This window comes from Danio rerio, chromosome 6 (assembly GCF_052040795.2).
Source record: "Danio rerio strain M-AB ecotype USA chromosome 6, GRCz13ab, whole genome shotgun sequence".
Classification (NCBI taxonomy): domain Eukaryota; kingdom Metazoa; phylum Chordata; class Actinopteri; order Cypriniformes; family Danionidae; genus Danio; species Danio rerio.
In genome coordinates this window covers 58,887,809-58,912,116 of record NC_141026.1, presented here as the reverse complement: position 1 = coordinate 58,912,116, position 24,308 = coordinate 58,887,809, and the positions used below count along the sequence as shown (strand labels likewise).

General features: G+C 33.4%; 1 protein-coding gene across 4 annotated transcripts in view; it reads left to right on the top strand.

Annotated features, from left to right (window-relative positions):
- The window catches only part of cdh22 (cadherin 22), a 487,421-nt gene that overhangs the window by 250,956 nt on the left and 212,157 nt on the right, over positions 1-24,308 (top strand). For all 4 annotated transcript variants that reach the window (NM_001443453.1, NM_001443451.1, NM_001443452.1 and 1 more), the window contains 1 exon segment: positions 18,311-18,605. In NM_001443453.1, coding sequence (NP_001430382.1) covers positions 18,311-18,605 — 295 coding nt within the window.

Here is a 24,308-nt window from a genome sequence, read left to right as displayed (position 1 = left end):
CTCGGCACATGTCTTGTGTTTTGCCTTCAGAAGTGTTCCAGGAATTTTTGCACTTGTATTCACAAAAGCTTTGTGTGACCTTATGCTATTTACATTAGACTTTCAAACCGCATGGGCTCAAAAGGCTTGTCGGAAAAGCATGGACATAGTGAAGGTTAATTCTACGCATCAGTCCCTTTTCTGCAAAGAGCTCTGAGAGAGAGTGAAAGTTGCAATTTTGTCCTGCCGAAAAGGCCATTGCACCATTTCCCCCTCCACCTCCATCCCTAAGCCTTGAAGTCCGGACGTATGTAAACCTGGAGTCGATAAATATTAGAAGTCTCTTTGCAGGGAAGTGCAGCAGAAATGAACAGTGGAAGGAGAGCTTTTTCTTTTTCACACGGCGAACACCGGCAAGAACATCCCACCATATGGGCAGTGCAGCAAAGTGGAAAGATTTCTACTGCGCTTTGAAAGTCTGCCAGCCTCTTCCTTCAGACAAGCAGTGAACATTGATTGATAGGATTTGAACATGTAGAGCTGAGATGCTGAACAGACGGCGGTGTTCGTAACGCGAATGCCAAAAGATGTCTGAACGTGTTCAAATAATTTCCTGCAGGCTTTTGCCGTTCAAACTTTTACGCAGGATTTACTTCTTGTCTTTTTGGGTTTGAGGGGAAAAGTGGAAGTTGTTCATTAAGACCAGCGTATAATGCATATGGATCATGTAATCCTGCTCCTGGAGGGCCACTGAATAGTTGAGCTCCTACACTTCATTAAATAAACCTAGGTAGGCGAACTGCACTAGCAACTTCGAGACAGTTTTGTTGGAGCTTAAATCTTGAGTTTGAATGAGTTTGGACACTCCATGATATTGGGGCTGCGAACATCTGACATTGCAATATTTTTTTTATTTGTTCTGGGGTGCGTTTGGCAAAACCTTCGTTAGCCAAATAAGGTCGCAAGTTTCATTGTTACAAGCATAGTTTGTTGCCGTTTCCCAAATCCGTCGCTCCACCAAACATTCGCAAACTGTGTCGCAAACTTGAGCGCTCGCAATTACAGCTCTGGAGCTGTAGTTTGAAACGTAGTTCCTGGCTGTGTTCTATTACCACTTATCCCCCCAATGCCCTACTCATTTAGAACCTTCTAACATTTACACTTCAACTAATTAAAAAAAACAAATAAATAAATAAAGTCATCTCTTTGAGGTGTAATTTGCTTTCAAACTATTTTTACAGTCCAGTTTTAGCGATCTTCATGTTTACACTTGTGCTCCCTTCGCAGTGCCCTTTAAAAACATTGATGTCAACTTGAACACAGCCTCAAGCGAAAGCTATTTGTGACCTATTATTTAGAAGCGGAATTTATATTAGCCTACGTCTCCCTAGCTTGACAAAAACCATATGTTAATTATTTTAATTTTTAGTGGGTTATTTATTTAGTATCTGTACTGTATATGACATGGGCATGAAATAAACAATACCCCACTTAATAATAATAATAATAATAATAATAATAATAATAATAATAATAATAATAATAATAATAATAATAATAATTATTATTATTATTACTATTATTACTATTATTGTTATTAATGTTATTATTCATATTTTTTAATATTATTGTTATTATTGTTATTATTATCATTATTTATATAATTATTAAATTATTAGATTTTTTTTATTTCTAATACATAATGATAATAATAATAATAATAATAATAATAATAATAATAATAATAATAATAATAATAATAATTATTATTATTATTATTATTATTATTATTATTATTATTATTATCATCATCTTATTTAACTAAATATTAAATATTACATTTAATTATATATATATATATATATATATATATATATATATATATATATATATATATATATATATATATATATATATATATATATATATATATATATAATTATAAATGTTATTAGAATATGTGTTGGCTTTTTTAGTGGTTTGTTTTAAAATAGAGTATGTCATTCTCAATAATATTTGTAAAGGAAACATATATGTGTCATTTACATGTATTTCAGTTAATATAGAAAGCGAGTGCATGTTTTAACCAAAACTAACATTGGATTTTATTTAAATGCCTGTTTTTGTAAAACAATATAATTTGCATAAAGAAATTATGTTGTTCTTCTGTAAAGAAGTAGTTCCTCCGCCCCGTTTAGAGTGTCATTATGGGCGTTTTACGTTATAACTAATGTAATATATATATATATATATATCATACTGCCCAGTGATACATATTTAACCAGGAGATCATACTGCCCCGAAGCGTTCGTTTTAAAGACAAAATGCAGCCGTACGCAGCTCTGGCTACATAATTCTAATTCATTTAATGTTTATTTTCAATCTCAAAAAATGTAAAAATAACAATTAAAATGAAATAAAATAAGTAAACATTAAAATAAATACAAAACTAAATAGCAACATTTAGTTAAACACATTTTATTATATTGTATTAAACATATAAATATAAACATTTAGATAAATATAAACATTTAAAATTAAATATTCTTTATTGTTTCATTAAATAAAAATATTCATTTTAATAACTAAAATGTATGTTATGATATGTCAAATTGTACAAATTGTTGAATGTACAGTAGTGTAATGTATTACACAATGTGTATAATGTATGTATAATGTACGGCATTAAAACATACTGCTGTATATACACTGCAGTATTTAGTATTTGACATCATACCGCCTCATTTTAAAGACGAAATGTAGCCTTACGTAGCTCTGGCTACATAATTCGCACTCTCCAGAAATGTATAAGGGGTACATTTTCACAATGAGCCTGTGTTGCAATTAACAGTAGTTCTCCTGCATATTATTGTGTAAAACTTGCTATTTTTTTCTTAGGATCCTCTGATGAAGATGAAGTTTAAAGTACAACATTTATTTGAAACAGAATCTTCTGCAACAACAGTAATTTAATGCCTCCTTGCTGAATAAGAGTATTTATTAAAAATATCTGGCCTAAAACACAAAACCGACATCATGTCATGCATTTCCGGCACTGAAGTCTCAAACAAAAGCAGTGACTGTTATCAAAGCCATGGTTCATGCTATTAACAACCACTAAGAACTTCCAGTGTGGCTCTTAATGACTTTAATTTCTATGGCCCTGATAATTTGACCATTTTCATTTCGTCTTGAAACTAAACATAACAAAAAGAAAGCGCATGACATTCACAGCAGAGGATTCAGCGTCGACATCTGCACATCAGGTCACGTCGACACAAACCTCATCAGGCAACACGGACCCCTTTGTTTTGTTGAAATTCATTAGCTACACAACACTCTTTCTCAAAGCGAAAGATCAAAACATTAATAATGGATTCATAAAGCTTCATCTCGCAATCAACATGCACATTCGCCGAACACCCCTGACATTTAAACTATTACGACTGAAGGATAAAGAGATTTCGCATGAACGTTGTGATACATATTTAACCAGGAGTTTTTGGCCCTTCAGACAGAAATGCTTTGGAGGCAAGGAGGCTATGAAACTAATAAATTTGTATCAATTATTCAACCGAATGAAATGGAGACTATGAAGATGAAATGTTCAAAGCAGAACGCAGATTTAACCTGATATTCTGATTTAAAAAGCTATGCATAATATAATGGGAGCGCTTTAGGGGAGCAACAAAAGCTGAAACCAGTGTTATTATATATGTATATCTGTATATACAGTCAAGGCTGAAATTATTTCCACCCCAGGCTAATTCTGACATAAAGTTTTTTTTTGTTCAAATGTAAATAAAACTGAGAAATATATATATATATATATATATATATATATATATATATATATATATATATATATATATATATATATATATATTTATACTATATATATATATAGTTGAAGTCAAAATTATTAGCCTCCGTGAATTATTAGCGCCCTTGTTTATTTTTTCCCCAATTTCAAAATCAAAAATCAAACAAATAAGACTTTCTCCAGAAGAAAAAATATTATCAGACATACTGTGAAAATGTCCTTACATCATTTGGAAAATATTTAAAAAATAAAAAAAATTAAAAGGGGGCTAATAATTCTGATAATTATATATATATATATATATATATATATATATATATATATATATATATATATATATATATATATATATATATATTTATTTTTTTTTTCACTCTTGCACATTGTCTTATTTTCTTTTGAGAGAAGCCCGTGTCATTTTTGGTCAGAAAATTATTGCTGGTTGAATAAAAGTAACTTTAAGCTTAAGGTCAGAATTTGCCAGGGCAATGAATAATTTCAGACTTGACTATATATGTGGGGGCTCGTTCGGGATGTGAATAATTAGCAAATAGGTCTATAGAACAGCAGATCTGGACTTTGAATTTGACATTTCATTTTCCTTCGGCTTAGTCTCTTATTTATCATTGGTTGCCACAGCAGAATGAACTACCAACTATTCCAGCATATGTTTTACACAGCTGATGCCCTTCCAGCCGCAATCCAGTACTGGCAAACTTTGCATGACATGTTTTTGTTTTTTTGTAATTCACATATGTCTGACATGAACGTTAACTTGTATCATACTTTTTCACTTTTTCATTTAATGTTAAATTTCAATTTTAAATAAAAAAAAAATTACCTTAAAAATAACAGTAACTATAAAAATAAAAGAAATAAGTAAACACTAAAATTAATACAAAAGAGTATTAAACTTTTAAAGGTGCAGTAGGTGATTGTCTCCAGAAGCATTTTTTGTTTTGCTGGTTGAAAGTCTCTTCACAGTCCAATAGTAATGATTACAGTAAATGATCTAAATGTGTTTATATGTATTTTTATATTTTGGCATAAAATAAAATAAAGGCATAAACCAAAAAAATGTTAATCCAATTAAATAGAGTCATCCGACATCTCTCATAATTCTGGTATGTACTGCGCAGCCTTTTGTACGCAGCTCCGCCGACTGCCGCGCGTTCATGAGATAGAGCACGCGCGCGCACGGTCAGTAAAAACATGCTGAATCAAAACTTTTTAAAAACCTCAATCAATATTGGAGTTACCTTTGCACGCTGAAGAAAGGATGACGCCATGTGTGAAGGATTTCTCTTTGACAGATAGTGTTTTGTTTTAAAACTGTTTCAGCTTTATGCAAAGCAGATGTAACGTTAGATGTTGTTGTTACAAATGGCTTATATCTTCACAGAATTTAGTTTATTCAGTTCCCCTTTAGCACATGTGTTTGGACTGTGGTGGAACCGGAGCAGCCAGAGAAAACCCATGCTAATACGGGGAGACTTTCTTGCTGTGAGGCGACAGTGCTAACCCCTGTGCCACCGTGCCAACCTGTTTAATATCACAGAAATAATAATTGTTGTATTGAATAATTTTACAGTGTATTCAAATACAACATAAACACAATTAAAAGGCCACAGGATGCTTATTTCAAGATACTTTCCAACCCCAACCTATGGAACGCTAGTGTACTTGTGGAATATTTATGCTAGATAAACATTTGCACCCATCGCAGAAGTCAATATCAGCCAAACATTCAAAGGCTGGATGGCATATTTCCACACAGCAGTCATCCCTGTGTCTGGATTTGTTCACACATTGGGAGTGTGTGTGCTGTCAGGATATCTGTGTGCTTCAGTGCCCATCAGAGGTGAGATGTTTGCAGTGTCTCCTTCACTTCCACTAGCCGCTAACAGGTTTGCTTTGTTAGTGTGTTGACCTGAGAGGTGGCAGGTCCACACAGACTGCAGCTCAGCCACTTTATGCTCAAACACCAGCTCAGTCTCTAGCTCTCTGTCGCCGTCGGTCTTTAGTGTGGATGCTTTTTGGTCATTTCCTAGTCTAAAGTTAGACTGGTATAGACTTCTATTGAAATGTGTGTTGTGGTCTTTTTATTTGGAGGCTGCTAAATTAGATTTGACTTTATACATGCAGCGGCCACTTTATTAGGTACACCTTGCTAGTAGTGGACTTGACCCACTTTTGTTTTCAGAATTGCCTTAATCCTTTGAGGCATAAGCTACTGGAAATATTCCTCAGAGATTTTGGTCCGTGTTGATATGATAGCATCATGCAATTGCTAGAGATTTGTCGGCTGCACATCCATGATACGAATCTCCCATTCCACTACATCCCATAGGTGCTCTGTTGGATTGAGCTCTGGTGACTGTGGAGGCTATTTGAGTACAGTGAACTCATTGTCATGTGAATCAAACCAGTCTGAGATGATTAACGCTTTATGACGGTGCGTTATCCTGCTGGAAGTAGCCATCAGAAGATGGGTACACTGTGGTCTTAAGGGATGGACATGGTCAGCAACAATACTTAAGCAGGAAGTGGTGGTAACACAATGCTCATTTGGTACTATTGGGCCCAAAGTGTGCCAAGAAAATATCCCCCACACTATTATATCACCACCAGCAACCTAAACCGTTAATACAAGGCAGGATGGATCCATGCTTTCATGTTGTTGATGCCAAATTCTGACCCGACCATCTGAATGTGGCAGCAGAAATGGAGACTCATCAGAGCAGGCAACGTTTCTCAAATCTTCTATTGTCCAGTTTTGGTGAGCCTGTGTGAATTGTAGCCTCAGTTTCCTGTTCTTAGCTGACAGGAGTGGCACCCGGTGTGGTCTTCTGCTGCTGTAGCCTCAAGGTTGGACGTGTTGTGTGTTCAGAGATGCTCTTCTGTAGGCCTCGGTTGTAACGAGGGCTTGTTTGAGTTACTGTTGCCTTTCTGGAGCCAGTCTGGCCATTCTCCTCTGACCTCTGGCATCAACAAATCATTTGTGCCCACAGAACTGTTGGTCAATGGATATTTCCTGTTTTTCAGACCATTCTCTGTAAACTCTAGAAATGGTTGTGCGTGAAAATCCCAGTAGATCAGCAGTTTCTGAAATACTTAGACCAGCCTGTCTTGCACCAACAACCATGCCACGTTTAAAGTGACTTAGGGTGCTTTCACACCTGTGAATCGATTCAGTTGTTCCTGAAACAGAGATTAAAATTGTTACATTGTTGCTCTTTGCTCTTGGAGCGGTTCGCTTTCACACTGCAAAGTTTCTAATCAGACCAATAGAGCTAAAACAAGTCACGTGCGAGTAAACTCTCCTCACATTGGTCAGAGTGTCAGGGTTTATTTTGCAGCGTCCCGCTCAGCTGTCAGGAGAGGTGGTGGTTTGGTGGTGATTGACAGGGTGCGCGCGCGACGTGTCTGAGGAGAGAAGCGGTGGGGAGGGGTGAGAACGGTGCGCGACGATGCCTATTTGAGGACCGGGAGGGAGACGCGAGATTACCGGGAGATCATCACTCGTTTGCGGGCATCCGGAGACTCGCGAAACTTCCCGCCATAGTCATAATTCTCTCTTCATATAGCCGTAAGCCTATTACATATCCATAAAGCACTGTGATATAACCGCGCTCGGATCGGATCGCTTTCTCACTGCAATCGAACCGCTCCAGGGTTTGTTTTAATCGAGCCGAGACCACCTCACTCAGGTGATCTCGGAGCGATTACTTTGGCGTGGAACAGAGCGCGATTGCCCTGTTCACATATGCCAAACGAACCGCGCTAACTGGGCAAACAAGATACGTTCCGAAACAAAAGTGTAGGTGTGAAAGCACCCTTAAATTCCCTTTCTTCCCCATTCTGATGCTCGGTTTGAACTGCAGCAGACCATCTTGACCATGTCTACATGCCTAAATGCATTAAGTTGCTGCCATGTGATTGGCTGATTAGAAATTTGCGTTAATAAGCAGTTGCACATTATATTTGTAATAATAATTATTAGAATTGTTATTATTATTATTTTTTTTTATTTATTTTTTTTTTATTATTATCATTTTCATCATTATTATTATAACAAATATATCATATACGAATTCAATGTGGGTTCAAAAACAACAAAAACATGTTATTTATTATAAAAATATTGTTACTGCTACTACTACTTATAATAATATGAATAATATTAATAATAACAATTTCTAACAATTCTAAATTCTAAATTTAACAATATTTAACAATTCTGTTATATATATATTTTTTTATTTCACACAAGAATTCTCATAATGCTAATATTAATCATTGATTTGGTCAAATAATTTATTGGAATACTGATAAAATGTTTCAAAAACTCCAGTAACAAAGAAAGCAGAGCAAATGTGTAAATAAAGTGAACAGACTGAACTATACAGCATTTTAAGCAGCTTCAACTAATTATTAAAAAAAATAAAAAATAAAATAATATATATATATATATATATATATATATATATATATATATATATATATATATATATATATATATATATATATATATATATATATATATATATATATATATATATATATAGATAGATAGATATCTTAGCCCCATTAGTCTAGTCAATATTAGCCATTCTGATTAGATTTGAAAATACCTCTTTAACATTTTAAAAATAAATTTATGCAGACATAATATATATTTAGTTTTAATGTTAAATTAAACAGTAAATAAAGCCCTGTCGGGAACCCTGTTTAGTATAGCGGCATTCTCATCAGAAACTCTGCTGGAGTCAGTTGTCAGTCTAGTCTACTAGTCAGAACTAAGTGCCCATATACAGAGAAGATGGAGGAGAAGCTGTAGTGTTTTTTTTTTCTGAAGGTTTCTAATAAAAAGCTCCTTAGATTTTTATTCAGCAGAATGAAGCAGGCTTGAGGGCTGTACGCTGATTTTATTTAGTTTAAACCTCTCGTTAGTGAGTAAATGAATTCTGAATAATCAATTACTGAGAATAGCCACAGAGTTTATATTAACCAGAATTACTTACAGCACACATTTGCTTTTCACAGTAAAACAAACAAACAGACATCAAGATTTACTAAAGACCTGCAGTATAAAAATAACGTATTTATGTGTTTCCTTTTCAGATGCAAAATTTAGAGTAGCGGAGGACTCAAGTGAATCATCTAATGTGTGTGTGTGTGTGTGTGTGTGTGTGTGTGTGTGTGTGTGTGTGTGTGTGTTGCTGCTGCTTACTGTAAAGGCCCTGCCTTCTTTTTGAAAGGGTGTTGGGAGCTGCAGCTTATTTGCATTTAATGAGACACACAGAAACATATTAAGCATTTACAGAATATATATATAATTTATAATTTATATAAATATATAATTTATATATATATATATATATATATATATATATATATATATATATATATATATATATATATATATATATATATATATTAGGGATGTAACGGTATCAGAATTTCACGGTACGGTAATACCTCGGTATGAATGGCACGGTACGGTATTTATTGAATAATTTACAGGAAAAACAAAACTAATGAAAAGACTCGAAAAAAGTGCCAAAAGTGTTTATTTACCTTACACTGAACATATCAATGACATACAAATTAGCCATCTATCTGTAAGTTTCAAAACAGGAACTTTAATTTTTCAATTTTAATAACAAAAAACTATTAAACCATATAAATAAATTAAGTTTCAATATAGTATTGTTGAAAACTCATCACATTCAACATTTAATCACTCACTCACTTAGATAGAGATGGGTTTTTTAGGGAAAATTATCATATAACTATAATCTGGTAAAAGCTGGGATCTCTGGCCATGTCCCCTGCAACAGAAAAAAACCCTCTCATTTGGGACTGAGGTTTCTGGGACAGAGAGATATGATTTAGCCAAGGTTGACAGCAGTGGGTAACATTGTGCATTGTATTTCCACCATTTGAGAGGACAAGCCATGAGTGAGATAGAGGTCTCTTTGCGGTACAAGTCAATGTCTGCATCAATCTAACTGCTGTGTTCTGCAGTCCCCATGACTGTTTTTAGTCGTATTCCCCGACTTATATTTCATCACAGTCTGGCAGTGCCTGCATACTGTTTTTTCTTTGTCTGTCACCTTTTCTCCTTTTTCGTATCTTTTTAGAAAGAAACCAAAATGCTTCCACACATCCGATTTAAAACCCACTTTAGGTTTGATCATTTCCAGCTCTTTTTCTTCCCTGCTACTAGCAACACACTCCATTTCTGCATTACTGGATAGTAAATTGGCCAAAGTGTGTTATGAATGAGAATGAGTGTGTATGGCTTTTTCCCAGAACTTGGTTGCAGCAAACACATGCGCTATAGGGGAATTGAATAAACTAAATTGGCCAAAGTGTGTTATGAATGAGAATGAGTGTGTATGGATGTTTCCCAGAACTGGGTTGCAGCAAACACATGCACTATAGGGGAATTGAATAAACTAAATTGGCCAAAGTGTGTTATGAATGAGAATGAGTGTGTATGGCTGTTACCCAGACCTGGGTTGCAGCAAACACATGCGCTATAGGGGAACTGAAGAAACTAAACTGGCCAAAGTGTATTATGAATAATAATGAGTGTGTATGGCTGTTTCCCAGAACTGGGTTGCAGCAAACACATGCGCTATAGAGGAATTGAATAAACTAAATTGGCCAAAGTGTGTTATGAATGAGAATGAGTGTGTATGGCTGTTACCCAGAACTGGGTTGCAGCTGGAAGGGCATTCTGGTGGTTCATTTCACTGTGGGGACCCCTGATGAATAAAGGGACTAAGCTTAAGGATAATGAATGATTAATACACACTTCAAATTTGTCCATCAAATAAATGGATATTGCTACAAAACAGTTAGATACTGTAAAGCAAAACGAAGCCAACAACACTAAAGAAGGAGCTCGCTTTTCAGTGTGTTCTCATTAGGGAAAACTGAGGGAAACTATTTAAATGTGTATTATTTGTGCACTGATAATTGCAGGAGCAGATGTGATGTTGATCATATGATCTCGGTGTGTGTTAACGTGTGCACAAAAGACTCCAGGAGCGCGCGCGTGTGCATGTGTGTGTGTTTCTGTTCTTTGATCAAACACTCGCTGTGAAACAGACAGAGAGAAAAACTCTTTATCCTCCAGCTCTCCAGATATTGCCCAGCTTTCTTTGTCTTCCCGTTAGAGAGTTTTTTTATTACTCCTGAAATATTGATACGCCAAAAAAGAGGGTATTTTCGAGCACATGTTTTATTCGAGCGAGGGAAGGTTTGAAATGAGGAAAGAGGGCGGAAGAAAATGCAATATTGTAGGCCGGCTTGCGTTCTTCCCATGTTTTACGACAAATACCTAATGAAAATCCCCACGGGGGTGATGGAAAGCGCTATTTAATTAAGAGTTGATCAAATATTTAACACGGCCGTGATGGAGAGGGTGATTTCGCTCTGTCCACTGCTGTTTAGAGGACTTTGCTCTAATGGGAAAAACTGAAGCTCAAGAAAAGCCACGCATGACGATGGAGGAGTGGATGGAGCATCACCCCTCTGCATTTCTAATACAACACTTTACTTATATTAATGCTACACAACTGCAATAATATTATAGTTTGAGTACATACAGAGATTCTGAGCTTTTCACATTAAATGTTGGATAGTATAATAGTATGAACAATGTGATTCACACAGGTTTTACTGTAAAAATAGATACTGATTTCTTTGAAGTAAATGTTTGAATAACTTGATAAAAAAACACGGATGTATGGATCGATGGATGGATTGACTGGTGGAATGAGGGAATGGATGAATGAAAAAATGTTAAATGAAAAAAATATAAATGAATGGACGATTGGATGATTAAAGCAATGAATGGATTAATTAATACATTAATTAATCAATAGATAAGTGGATGGATGGATGGATGGATGGATGGGTGGGTGGGTGGATGGATAAGTGGGTGAATGTCTAAATGCGTGGATGAATGAATGGATGGATGGATTGATGAATAAAAGAATTGTTGAATGAATACATAATGAAGATGAATGGGATGAAAGAATAAAATAAATGAATGAATTATTAAATTAACCAATGGATGAGTGGATGGATGAATGAATGAATGAATGAATGAATGAATGAATGAATGAATGAATGAATGAATGAATGAATGAATGAATGAATGAATGGATGGATGGATGAATGGATGAATGGATTTATGATTGGATGCATGAAGGAAGTAAGAAATGGATGAATGAATAAATTAATGAATGGATGGATGAATGAATGAGTGGGTGGACATATAGATAAATTAATTGAATAATGAATGAATGATGAATGAATATGTGGATGGATGGATAGATGGATGAATGGATGGGTTGATGTATGGATGTATGGATGGATGGATTGATAAATGAGTCAATAAATGAATAGATGGTTGTATGAGTGAATGAATGGATAAATGGATGAATAGATGGATGAATGGATGGATGGATGGATGGATGGATGGGTGAATTAATTGATGAATTAATGTGTGAATGAATAAAGAAATTGAAGAAAAAAAATTGAATTATTGAATGAGTGGATCAGGGGATGAATAAATAAAGGGAGAAAGGAAGGAATGAATAAAGGAATGGATGTATTAATGAATGAATTGATGAGTGGATGAATGTATGGATGAATAGATGGATGAATTAATTGATGAAATAATGGGTGAATAAATGAAGGAATAGATTAATTAAAATGAATTCATGATTGAGTAAATGGAGTAATGAATGAATAAAGGAAGGAAGGAAGGGATGAATAGATGAATAAATTAATTGATTAATTAATGGATGAATGAATGAATGAATGAATGAATGAATGAATGAATGAATGAATGAATGAATGAATGAATGAATGAATGAATGAATGGATAAATGGATGGATGGATGGATGGATGGATGGATGGATGGATGGATAGATGAATAAATTAATTGATTAATTAATGGATGAATGAATGAATGAATGAATGAATGAATGAATGAATGAATGAATGAATGAATGAATAAATGAATGAATGGGAAGATGGATGGATAGATGGATGGATGGATGGATGGATGGATGGATGGATAGATGGATGGATGGACAGATGGATGTGTGAATGCATGCATATGTTGATTGCAGGACAGATGAATAAATTGATAAATCAATGGGTAGATAAATGAACTAATGAATAGATGATCTAATGAATAAACGAATAGGTGGATGGATGGATGGATGGATGGATGGATAATGGATGAAGGAATGAAATGGATGCATGAACGAATAAATGCATTAATAAATAAGTGAATGGAGGAATGCATAAATAAATGGATGAATGGATGGATGGATGGATGGATGGGTGGATGGATGGATGATTATATGGATTATTGGGTGTATGAATGAATGAATTGACGGATGGTTTGGATGGATAGACACAATGGACAAATGAATGGAGGGATGGTTAGATGGATTAATGGGTGGATGAATAAATTAAAGAATGACTGGGTGCATGGATGATGGATGGATGGATGGATGGATGGATGGATGGATGGATGGATGGATGGATGGATGGATGGATGGATGGATGGATGGATGGATGGATGGATGGATGGATGGATTAATGAAATGAGTGATTTACAAACAGAATATTTCCCAAAATATGAACTATTTCTAGAAAATGATACATCAATAAGCAATGCTTCAAATAATATAATGAATTGAATCAGTATGTAAATTTGTGAATATCAAAAGAACGAATGACTAAATTATAGTTAGTTAGTTAGTTAGTTAGTTAGTTAGTTAGTTAGTTAGTTAGTTAGTTAGTTAGTTAGTTAGTTAGTTAGCTAATTAGTAGAAGTAAATTGTGTTAAAGTTCCACAAAGGGCATCCAGTAAGCCATAAACTTCTATGTAAACTATAACCACTGCTGTATGTGTGCAGTCATGGCGTAGGTGTAGTTGAAGACATTCCTTTAATGCAGACTAAGACTGTATGCAGGTTTGATGTGGTTTAGCAGGTCTGTGAAATATAGAGGTGATTTCTGGAGATTTGCTTCATTGTTTTGTTCTGCTGGACTTTATCCCTCTGTGTGTTTGACTATAATGAGGCTCCAGCTGGTCAAAGTGAACTGTCATCATTACTGACCCACAGATGAATGCTGGATCAAAAGTGTTTCTACTCGCTCTGAAACTTCGCTGGCATTAGCCTGTAAACTCAACCATTAAATTGGCCAATTATATGGACATCATATTATTTAAAGAGGTGTTTGCAACCCATTTAATTGATGTAATTATGATGTATTTTAGTGGGAGTGGACTTTCAATTATTATCAGGAGTTTGCTCTTTTTTTTCACACATTGTCATTTTTGTAGTTTTATTTATTTTTAAATGTGCAAAAATGGGCAAAAATAACAACCCAGTGAACAATTAATAGAACTGCATAATTAAATTAATTGGTGAAAATGTTCCAATATACAGTATAGTGTCCAGATTAAATGAGAGATTTATAAAAAACATGTTGGATATATATATATATATATATATATATATATATATATATATATATATATATATATATATATATATATATATATATATATATGTATGTATGTATGTATGTATGTATATATATATATATATATATATATATATATATATATATATATATATATATATGTATGTATGTATGTATGTATGTATGTATATATATATATATATATATATATATATATATATATATATATATATATATATATATATATATATATATATATGTATGTATACACATTCACCGGCCACTTTATTAGGTACACCTTACTAGTACCGTGTTGGACCCCGTTTTGCCTTTAGAACTGCCTTAATCCATTGTGTTATAGATTCAACAAGTTACTGGAAATATTCCTCAGAGATTTTGCTCTATATTGACATGATAGCATCACACAATTGCTCGGATTTGTCAGCTGTACATGCATGATGAGAATCTTCCATTAAATCACATCCCAAAGGTGCTCTATTGGATTGAGTTCTAGTAACTGTGGAGGCCATTTGAGTACAGTGAACTCATTGTCATGTTCAAGAAACCAGTCTGAGTTGATTTGGGCTTTATAACATGTGTTATCCTGCTGGAAGTAGCCATGAGAATATGGGTACACTGTGGTCAGGCTGTGGTGCTGACAAGATGTCCAATTGGTTCTAATGGGTCCAAAGTGTGCCAAGAAAATATCCCCCACACCATTACACCAACACCACCAGCCTGAATTGCTGATACAAGGCAGGATGTATCCATGCCTTATACCTAATAAAGTGGCCAGTGAGTTTATATAAACATATCAGCACATATTAGCCATATATATGTATAATAATATTAGAATATGGTATTTATTTATTTATTTATTTATTTATTTAGTTAGTTAGTTAGTTAGTTAGTTAGTTAGTTAGTTAGTTAGTTAGTTAGTTAGTTAGGTATTTGTAATGTATGATTTAAAAATTTGTATTTAATCTTAAAGTTATAATGTTGTGTAAAAAAACAACGTAATGAAGGCCATCAAATGTTGTTTTTTTTTTTTTTTTAATTAATTGTTTTATCTAAAGATGTTAGGTGTCCACACTAAATCCAATATACTTAATAATAAAAAAGGTACAAAAAAAATCAATTACCAATATTTATTGTCCATATTCTCTGAAGAATGGATTAAAACAATGTATATGCATAAATATGGTTTATGATGATGATGATGATGATGATGATGATTTATTATCATCGTTGTTGTTGTTGTTGTTGTTGTTGTTGTTGTTGTTGTCATTGTTACACTGCAAAAATCCTGGTTTTTAAACTGAATCATTTATTCATTCATTTTCTTGTCGGCTTAGTCACTATACTAACACAGCAGAATGAACCGCCAACTTATTCAGCATATGTTTTATGTAGTGGATGCCCTTCCAGCTGCAACCCATCACTGGGAAACATCCATTACTATTGATCATATAATTTTTACAGTGTGTGGCTTTCAAAATAATAATAATAATAATAATAATAATAATAATAATAATAATAAATAATAATAATAATAATATTTATTATTATTATTATTACTTTTAGTGTATATATATATTTACATATATATAAAGGTAATATTTTTTATTTACATATGTGTAAAAACAAGTATGTTAACAATACTTTTTTAGGGGGTTCAGCTGCATTTGCTGTAAATCTGCTTTATTGTATGCAAGATTGAATTGCAATTGTCCTGCATCCTGTATTTTAGCTCAACATAAAGTAAACTAGAATGTGCCGTAATTCTCCACTGAGTTCAGCACAGGTGATTATTTCACACTGAGATGTAATAAGCCAGTAAACAAGGGCAGTTCTCTCTGGTTTTGGAGACCGTTTCTCTGCGTTTTGTCTGTGGATTATGTTGTAAAGGATGAAATGCATTTGTTCAGGTCTTGTCGTCAGTCTCCGGTTGCTATAGCAATGGCTGAATGTGATGCCAGGAGTCTGTGAGAACTCATGGTGGAAAACTGGGAATTTTGCCTTTTAATGTGGAAACTGGCCATGTTACTGCACTCATGAGGCAGATCAGGAAACATTAGAGAGGGATGCATGACATGGATATGATCTGCACTCAGACTCAGTCGCTTGTTCACTCATTAATAATGCATTTCTTTTCACATGCAATTTTGTTTCAATACAATTTCATTCAAGATTAATTTGAGATTTAAGCAAAACTTTAAGTATTCAGGTGAATTCAATTCAACATTACACTGTAACAGATCCTTGGTTCCACACAATCGATTTGTGCTAGGGCAACATGAAGGACATTTGAAGGACTTTTTGAAGGACTTTTGAAGAATTTTTTTTATTTTTTTTTAACAAATTTAAGTGTATTAAACATAAATAAATTAAGTTGTCCCCCCAAAAAACTCAATAATAGTATTGCTTAGCTCATTTTTAAATAAGTTGTTTAAACAAATAGCAAATGTGATTTTTTGTGTACTTTTATGCTTTTCTTGTGCACTTGTAACTTTGTAATTTTAAGATGATAAACACATTCATAATTCCTGAGTTTGAGCTGAATTGTATTGTATTGTGATGTTTCTAATAAGATTAAAAAAAAAAAAAACAATACTTTAACCAAAATCTAGAGTTGAAGTCAAAATTATTAGCCCCCTGGATTATTCGCCCCCCTGTTTATTTTTCCCCCAATTTCTGGTTAACGGAGAGAAGATTTATTTAAACACATTTATAACCATAATAGTTTTAATAACTCATCTCTAATAACTGATTTATTTTATCTTTGCCATGATGACAGTAAATAATATAAAAAGACACTTCTATACAGCTTTAGGTGACATTTAAAGGCGTAACTAGGTTAATTAGGTTAACTAGGCAGGTTAGGGTAATCAGGCATGTTGTATAATGATGGTTTGTTCTGTGGACTATCGAAAAAATATACAGCTAAAAGGGGCTAATAATTTTGACCTTAAAATGTTGTTTAAAAAATAAAAACTGATAGTATTCTAGCCGAAATAAAACAAATAAAACTTTCCCCAAAAGAAAAACAATATTATCAGACATACTATAAAAACTTCCTTGCCCTGTTAAACATCATTTAGGAAATTTTTAAAAAAGAAAAAAAAAAAATAATCAAAGGGGGCAAATAATTCTGACTTCAACTGTATATTGAAGAAAACTGAAAACCATTCACTTCCATAATAGAAAAAAATAAATAAAAAATAGAAGTCGATGGCTACAGGTTTCCAACATTCTTCAAAATATCTCTTTTGTGTTAGAATATACGTTTTTTTTTGGATGAACTATTCCTTTATTAACTGTGCACTGTGATTGACCAAACTCAATTTCTACGATCCTACAGTTGCCATCAAAATGATTCGTCCTCCTGTGTTTGTTTTTGTTTTTTTATATTTTAAATATTTTTGAAATTATGTTCAACAGTTCAACACAGTATTTCCTATGATATTTTGTCTTTGGAGAAAGTTTTAATTGTTTTATTTCGGCTAGAATAAAAGCAGTTCCTAAAAAGATATATATATATATATATATATATATATATATATATATATATATATATATATATATATATATATATATATATATATATATATAATTTTTTAAGGTTAATAATATTAGCCCCCTTAAGCAATATTTGTTTTTGATTGTCTAGAACAGAACAAACCGCTGTTATACAACGACTTGCCTAATTACCTTAAGTTGACTAATTAAACAAATTTTAAATGCCACTTTTAGCTGAATACTAGTATATTGAAAAAATCTAGTCAAGTATTATTTACAGTCTTCATGGCAAGGATAAAATAAATTAATTATTAGAGAGGAGTTATTAAAACTATTATGTGCAGAAATGTGTTGGAAAAAATCTCTGCATTAAACAGAAATTGGGGAAAAATATTTACAGAGGTGCTAATAATCCAGAATTCATTTGCTAAGTGTGTGACTCTGTGTGTGTTGTTCAGATTCACTCGGACTCAGATGAAGGCGACGGCTCCATCAAATACACCATCTCTGGAGAAGGAGCGGGCAGCATCTTCATCATAGACGAGGTGACGGGCGACATCCACGCCACCGAGAGGCTGGACCGCGAGGAGAAAACCTTCTACACGCTACGAGCTCAAGCGCGAGACCGGCAGACGGACGAGCCTCTCGAACCCGAGTCCGAGTTCGTCATTAAAGTGCAGGACATTAATGACAGTGAGCCCAAGTTTCTAGAGGGACCGTACATCGGCAGCGTGGCGGAGCTCTCTCCTGTCGGTAAGACAACACATATTGTATCTCAAACCGCTCTGGGGAAATACCATATAATCTAATATACACTATATGTATAATATAGAGTACTATAGTACACAGTCCCTCCAGGATTTTGCAAGACTTATTTCTGACTTTTGCAGCCTAAAATGACTGATTTTATTGCACCTTTTCTTAAAACCTAGTAAGAACTCTGGCAGCTGCATTTTGTACCAAGGTTATAATAGTTTTGGATTTTTCATTAGTTTTAGTTTCTATTTGATTTTGAATTTTTGCTTTCAAATTCAGTTAATTTAATTAGTTTTAGAGGCAGATTTACTTGTTTTTATTAGTTTCTATATTTTGAAATGTCTTAGTTTTAGTTTAGTTTTTATTAGTTTCTATATTTTGAATTGTCTTAGTTTTAGTTTAGTTTTTATTAGTTTCTATATTTTGAATTGTCTTAGTTTTAGTTTAGTTTTTATTAGTTTCTATATTTTGAATTGTCTTAGTTTTAGTTTAGTTTTTATTAGTTTCTATATTTTGAATTGTCTTAGTTTTAGTTTAGTTTTTATTAGTTTCTATATTTTGAATTGTCTTAGTTTTAGTTTAGTTTTTATTAGTTCCTATATTTTGAATTGTCTTAGTTTTAGTTTAGTTTTTATTAGTTTCTATATTTTAAAATGTCTTAGTTTTAGTTTAGTTTTTATTAGTTTCTATATTTTAAAATGTCTTAGTTTTAGTTTAGTTTTTATAAGTTTCTATATTTTGAAATGTCTTAGTTTTAGTTTAGTTTTTATTAGTTTCTATATTTTGAAATGTCTTAGTTTTAGTTTAGTTTTTATTAGTTTCTATATTTTGAAATGTCTTAGTTTTAGTTTAGTTTTTATAAGTTTCTATATTTTGAATTGTCTTAGTTTTAGTTTAGTTTTTATAAGTTTCTATATTTTGAAATGTCTTAGTTTTAGTTTAGTTTTTATAAGTTTCTATATTTTGAATTGTCTTAGTTTTAGTTTAGTTTTTATTAGTTTCTATATTTTGAATTGTCTTAGTTTTAGTTTAGTTTTTATTAGTTTCTATATTTTAAAATGTCTTAGTTTTAGTTTAGTTTTTATAAGTTTCTATATTTTAAAATGTCTTAGTTTTAGTTTAGTTTTTATAAGTTTCTATATTTTGAAATGTCTTAGTTTTAGTTTAGTTTTTATTAGTTTCTATATTTTGAAATGTCTTAGTTTTAGTTTAGTTTTTATTAGTTTCTATATTTTGAAATGTCTTAGTTTTAGTTTAGTTTTTATAAGTTTCTATATTTTGAATTGTCTTAGTTTTAGTTTAGTTTTTATAAGTTTCTATATTTTGAAATGTCTTAGTTTTAGTTTAGTTTTTATAAGTTTCTATATTTTGAATTGTCTTAGTTTTAGTTTAGTTTTTATAAGTTTCTATATTTTGAATTGTCTTAGTTTTAGTTTAGTTTTTATTAGTTTCAGTACTAGTTTTTTTTTTTTTCTTTAAACAAGGGTATTTGTTAGGTGCAAGATTCAAAATCAACAGGAAAATTATTGTATGATAAAAACAAATACCTATCATACATTTTTTGAAACATGTATACTGAGAGGACACTTGAACACTATCATCTACCAACACCATCTACCCATCCTCAAACTCAAATACAGCAGCCCACAAGATAGCAGCCTTAAGTACAATATGTGTGCAAGGCTGCTTCTGAGGTTAGACACACAGTACTGATGAGAAAACCCTACTGTTGCCTTACTGTTAAGGTAAGCTGGCTGTGTGCACGCAAGCGATACACTTATTTAAATGTCTTATGATAATACTATGTAGGCACATTTATGAATACAGTTTTAAAACTTTTACAACCGTAAAGCAAAACAGATGTATTTCCCATGTAAAAACAATCCAAAATGAATGTAGGTCTATGTGTTTTTTCATATTTATTTGTTTACAATATATAGCGTGTATTATAATGTAATAAACAGAGAGATTTACTCTGTCATAGAGCATATTTCTAAAAATAAGCTAGAAAAGTTGCCTGTAGTAAGGTGGTGCCTACGTCACAGGCGAGTGCCCGGTAGGCTCTGTAGTCCGTTTATAAATGTTCAGTTCTTGCGTTTTCATTTAAGATGTAAAAGTGCTTAAAGTTGTATTTTGGTGTGAGGAGTATGCGGCTGGACAAAACTTAATGGTAATGAACAGTGTTTGAACACAGAGTTTATTATTTGCAATCTTCAAAAAGCCTATGGGAATATCCTATTTGGATTTGTCGAGGGAACCGATTTTATGCTAGCAGCCGATTAGTCTACAAGGTGACGTCATAATTTCTCCATTCTATTATATTTACTTCTAAACGGCTCACAGCAAGATTATGTATTAAATACATTTACAAATACGAAAACGAAGGAAGTTTTAGCTATAATTTGAGTTAGTTTCAGTTAGTTTTGTATGTACATGATACAGTTTCAGTTAGTTACATTAGTTACAGTTAGTACAGTTTTTTTTTTTAAACTCTTGTATTTATTTTTTATTTTAGTTAACGGCAATTATTTTACATTTTAGTTTTCGTTTTTTCGTTCGTTTTTGTTAACTATTATAACCTTGTTTCGTACTAGCTGAAGTTTGTTAATAGAGGATGCTGGACAGCCAGCAAACAGAGCATTACAGTAATCCAGCCTAAAAGTCATAAAAGCATGAACTAGCCCTGCTGAAAAATTCAGTTTAAACCAGCCTAGGCTGGTAGGCTGGTTTTAGCTGGTCGACCAGGCTGGTTTTAGATGGGTTTTGGCCATTTCCAAGCTGGCTTCTAGCCATTTCCAGCCTGGTCTTAGCTGGTCAGGCTGGAAAATGACCAGCTAAATCCAGCTAAAACCAGCTTGACAAGCCTGGTTTAAGCTGGACATAGCTGGTTTTGGCTGGGCTCCCAGCCTGGCTAAGCTAGTCAAGCTGGTTTTAGCTGGTAATCCATCCTGGAAATGGCCAAAACCCCTCTAAAACCAGCCTGGTCGACCAGCTAAAACCAGCCAACCAGCTTAGGCTAGTTTAAGCTGTTTTTTTTTCAGTAGGGAGCTTTTCGGCATCTGAAATGGATAGCATACTTCGTAACTTAGCAATATTCCTCAGATTTATTTACTATGGGATTACGTCAGACCATAGTCTGTTATCAGACACATGTTGGAGTTCCCTTATAAAGGGGAAATTCATTTTAAAACGGGCTGTACTCATTTTGTGCTGAGCACGGTGTACTTCAACTTCAAGCATGATCAATCTCAAAGTTTAGTGTAAGCATAAAGTTTAGTCAATATAGTTTTTGTCATTTTTAATATATAGTTTATAGTTGTAGTTTAGTCTTGTTTTGGCAACAAGCTGAAATATTATATATATTTTTTATATCTGTTCATATTGTTTGTGATTGTTGCCCAAGATCCACAGGAGAGCAGTTTTCTTTTCAATTACTTTCATGGCAGAACAGCATTTGCCATTTCCCCCCCCAAAGTATTCTAGCGTACTGTAACAGAAACACCATACTAGGACCATTGAATGAATATGGTTTTGCCATTAGTCACAGTATTGGTATTGTCTTCGGTGTGCTGCAGGCTTTTGTCTCAGCTCCAGCTCTTGTGTTGGTGTTTGTGGATATAACAGCTTTTAAATGCAGGTTAGAATAATGTAATCAGTGCAGCGCCGCACGCCCGTGAACTTCCTGATTGAAATTAATTCCTGCTTCCTCAGCACATCAGCGGTGCGGCGCAGCGTTTATTGACACACAGTCCTGCAGCCTCAACCCTTCACTCACATTACACATTACTTCATGTTTTATACATTGAACAGCGGCGGCTGTAATGAAATAACAGCTCTGCTTAGTCCAGCACTTCCTTCTGTGTTCAGCTGCTGTTTATGGTGCAGCGCTAACACTCTTATCCAGAGGAGGAGGAGGGCACACACTCTTCATTCAACATCACACACACACACACACACACTGCTCAACTCCAAACCTGCGGCTCACTAGTAAAGTTCACAATAAACAAGAGCCTTCAAGATGCAACACCAAACCTGACAGAGACCTGATAGCAATATGCTAATATTATAATAGGCTACCAGTATGTTTACCTATACTAGAAACATGCTTTTATCATGCTAATCCACACTATTAAACTGCAACAGGCTAACATTGTTAATAAAATATTAAAACATATGCTAGCAGCGTGTTCATCATTGTCAAAATGATGGTGTTTATGCTAGAAACATGCTAAAAAACTTTAATTTCTGCTAACAAACATGCTAATTCATGCCAGTATGTTGACCGGTAATGTTTGTAACATGCTAATTCACATTATCAAACTGCAACATGCTAACATTATGGTAATAAAATAGTACAAAACATGCTAGCAGCGTGTTCATCATTGTTAAAATGATGATGTCCATGCTAGAAACATGTTAAAAAAACTATAATATCTGCTAACAAACATGCTAATTCACACTAGTATGTTGACCAGTAATGCTTGAAACTTGCTAATCCATATTATCAAACTGCAACCTGCTAGTTTTGTGTTAATAAAATAGTACAAAATATGCTAGCAGCGTGTTCTTCATTGTTAAAATGATGGTGTCCATGCTAGAAACATGCTAAAAAACTGTTAATTCCTGCTAATGTGACCCCGGCGGTCCTACGCCACCCAACCCGCTCCGAGCTGGGATCAAACCGGCGACCTTCCACATGGGAGTTGGTTGCTCTAACAAGGAGTCTAAAGACCATGACCTCTAGCCTCTGTCGCTATAGTACCTTTGGATGGCAGAGGAGTGAGGTTTACCTTCACAGCACTTACTAGCTGGCCTCCGTTACACTAACAAACATGCTAATTCATGCCAGTATGTTGACCAGTAATGTTTGTAATGCTAATCCACATTATCAAACTGCAACATGCTAACATTATGGTAATAAAATAATACAACATATGCTAGCAGCATGTTCATCATTCCTAAAACATGGTTTCCATGCTAAAAACATGATAGAAAACTATTAATTCCTGCTAACAAACATGTTAATTCATGCTACCAGTATGTTGCTACTAGGAAAATGCTTGCAACCTGCTAATCCACACTTTCAAACTGCAACATGTTACCCTTGTGTTAATAGAAACATGCTAGCAGTATGTTAATAATTGTTAAAACTATGGCTATAATGACATGCTACATTTATATTAACAAGCTGTTCGAAACATGCTAGTTATATGTTAATTGTTGCATTTATGGTGTCCATGCAAGAAACATGCTACAAAACTTTTCAGTCCTGCTATCAACATGCTGATTTATGCTACCAGTATATTGACCTATGTTAACAACATGCTAATCCACACTATCAAAATGGATATGCTAACATTATGGTAATAAAATAGTAAAAAATTTGCTAATAGCATGTTCATTGTTAAAAGTCTGGTGTCCATGCTAGAAACATGTTAGAAAACTATTAATTTCTGTTAGCAAATATGCTAGTTTATGCTACCAGTATGTTGTAAAAATGCTTGTAACATGCTAATACACACTATTAAACTGCAACATGATACCCTTATATTATTATAAACATGCTATTATGGCTACCAGAATGTTGAAAAAATGTAAGCAACATGCTAATCCACACTATCATGACATACTACATTTATAATAACAAGCTGGTAGAAAAATGCTAGCTGTATGTTAATTAATGTTACATTTATGATGTCC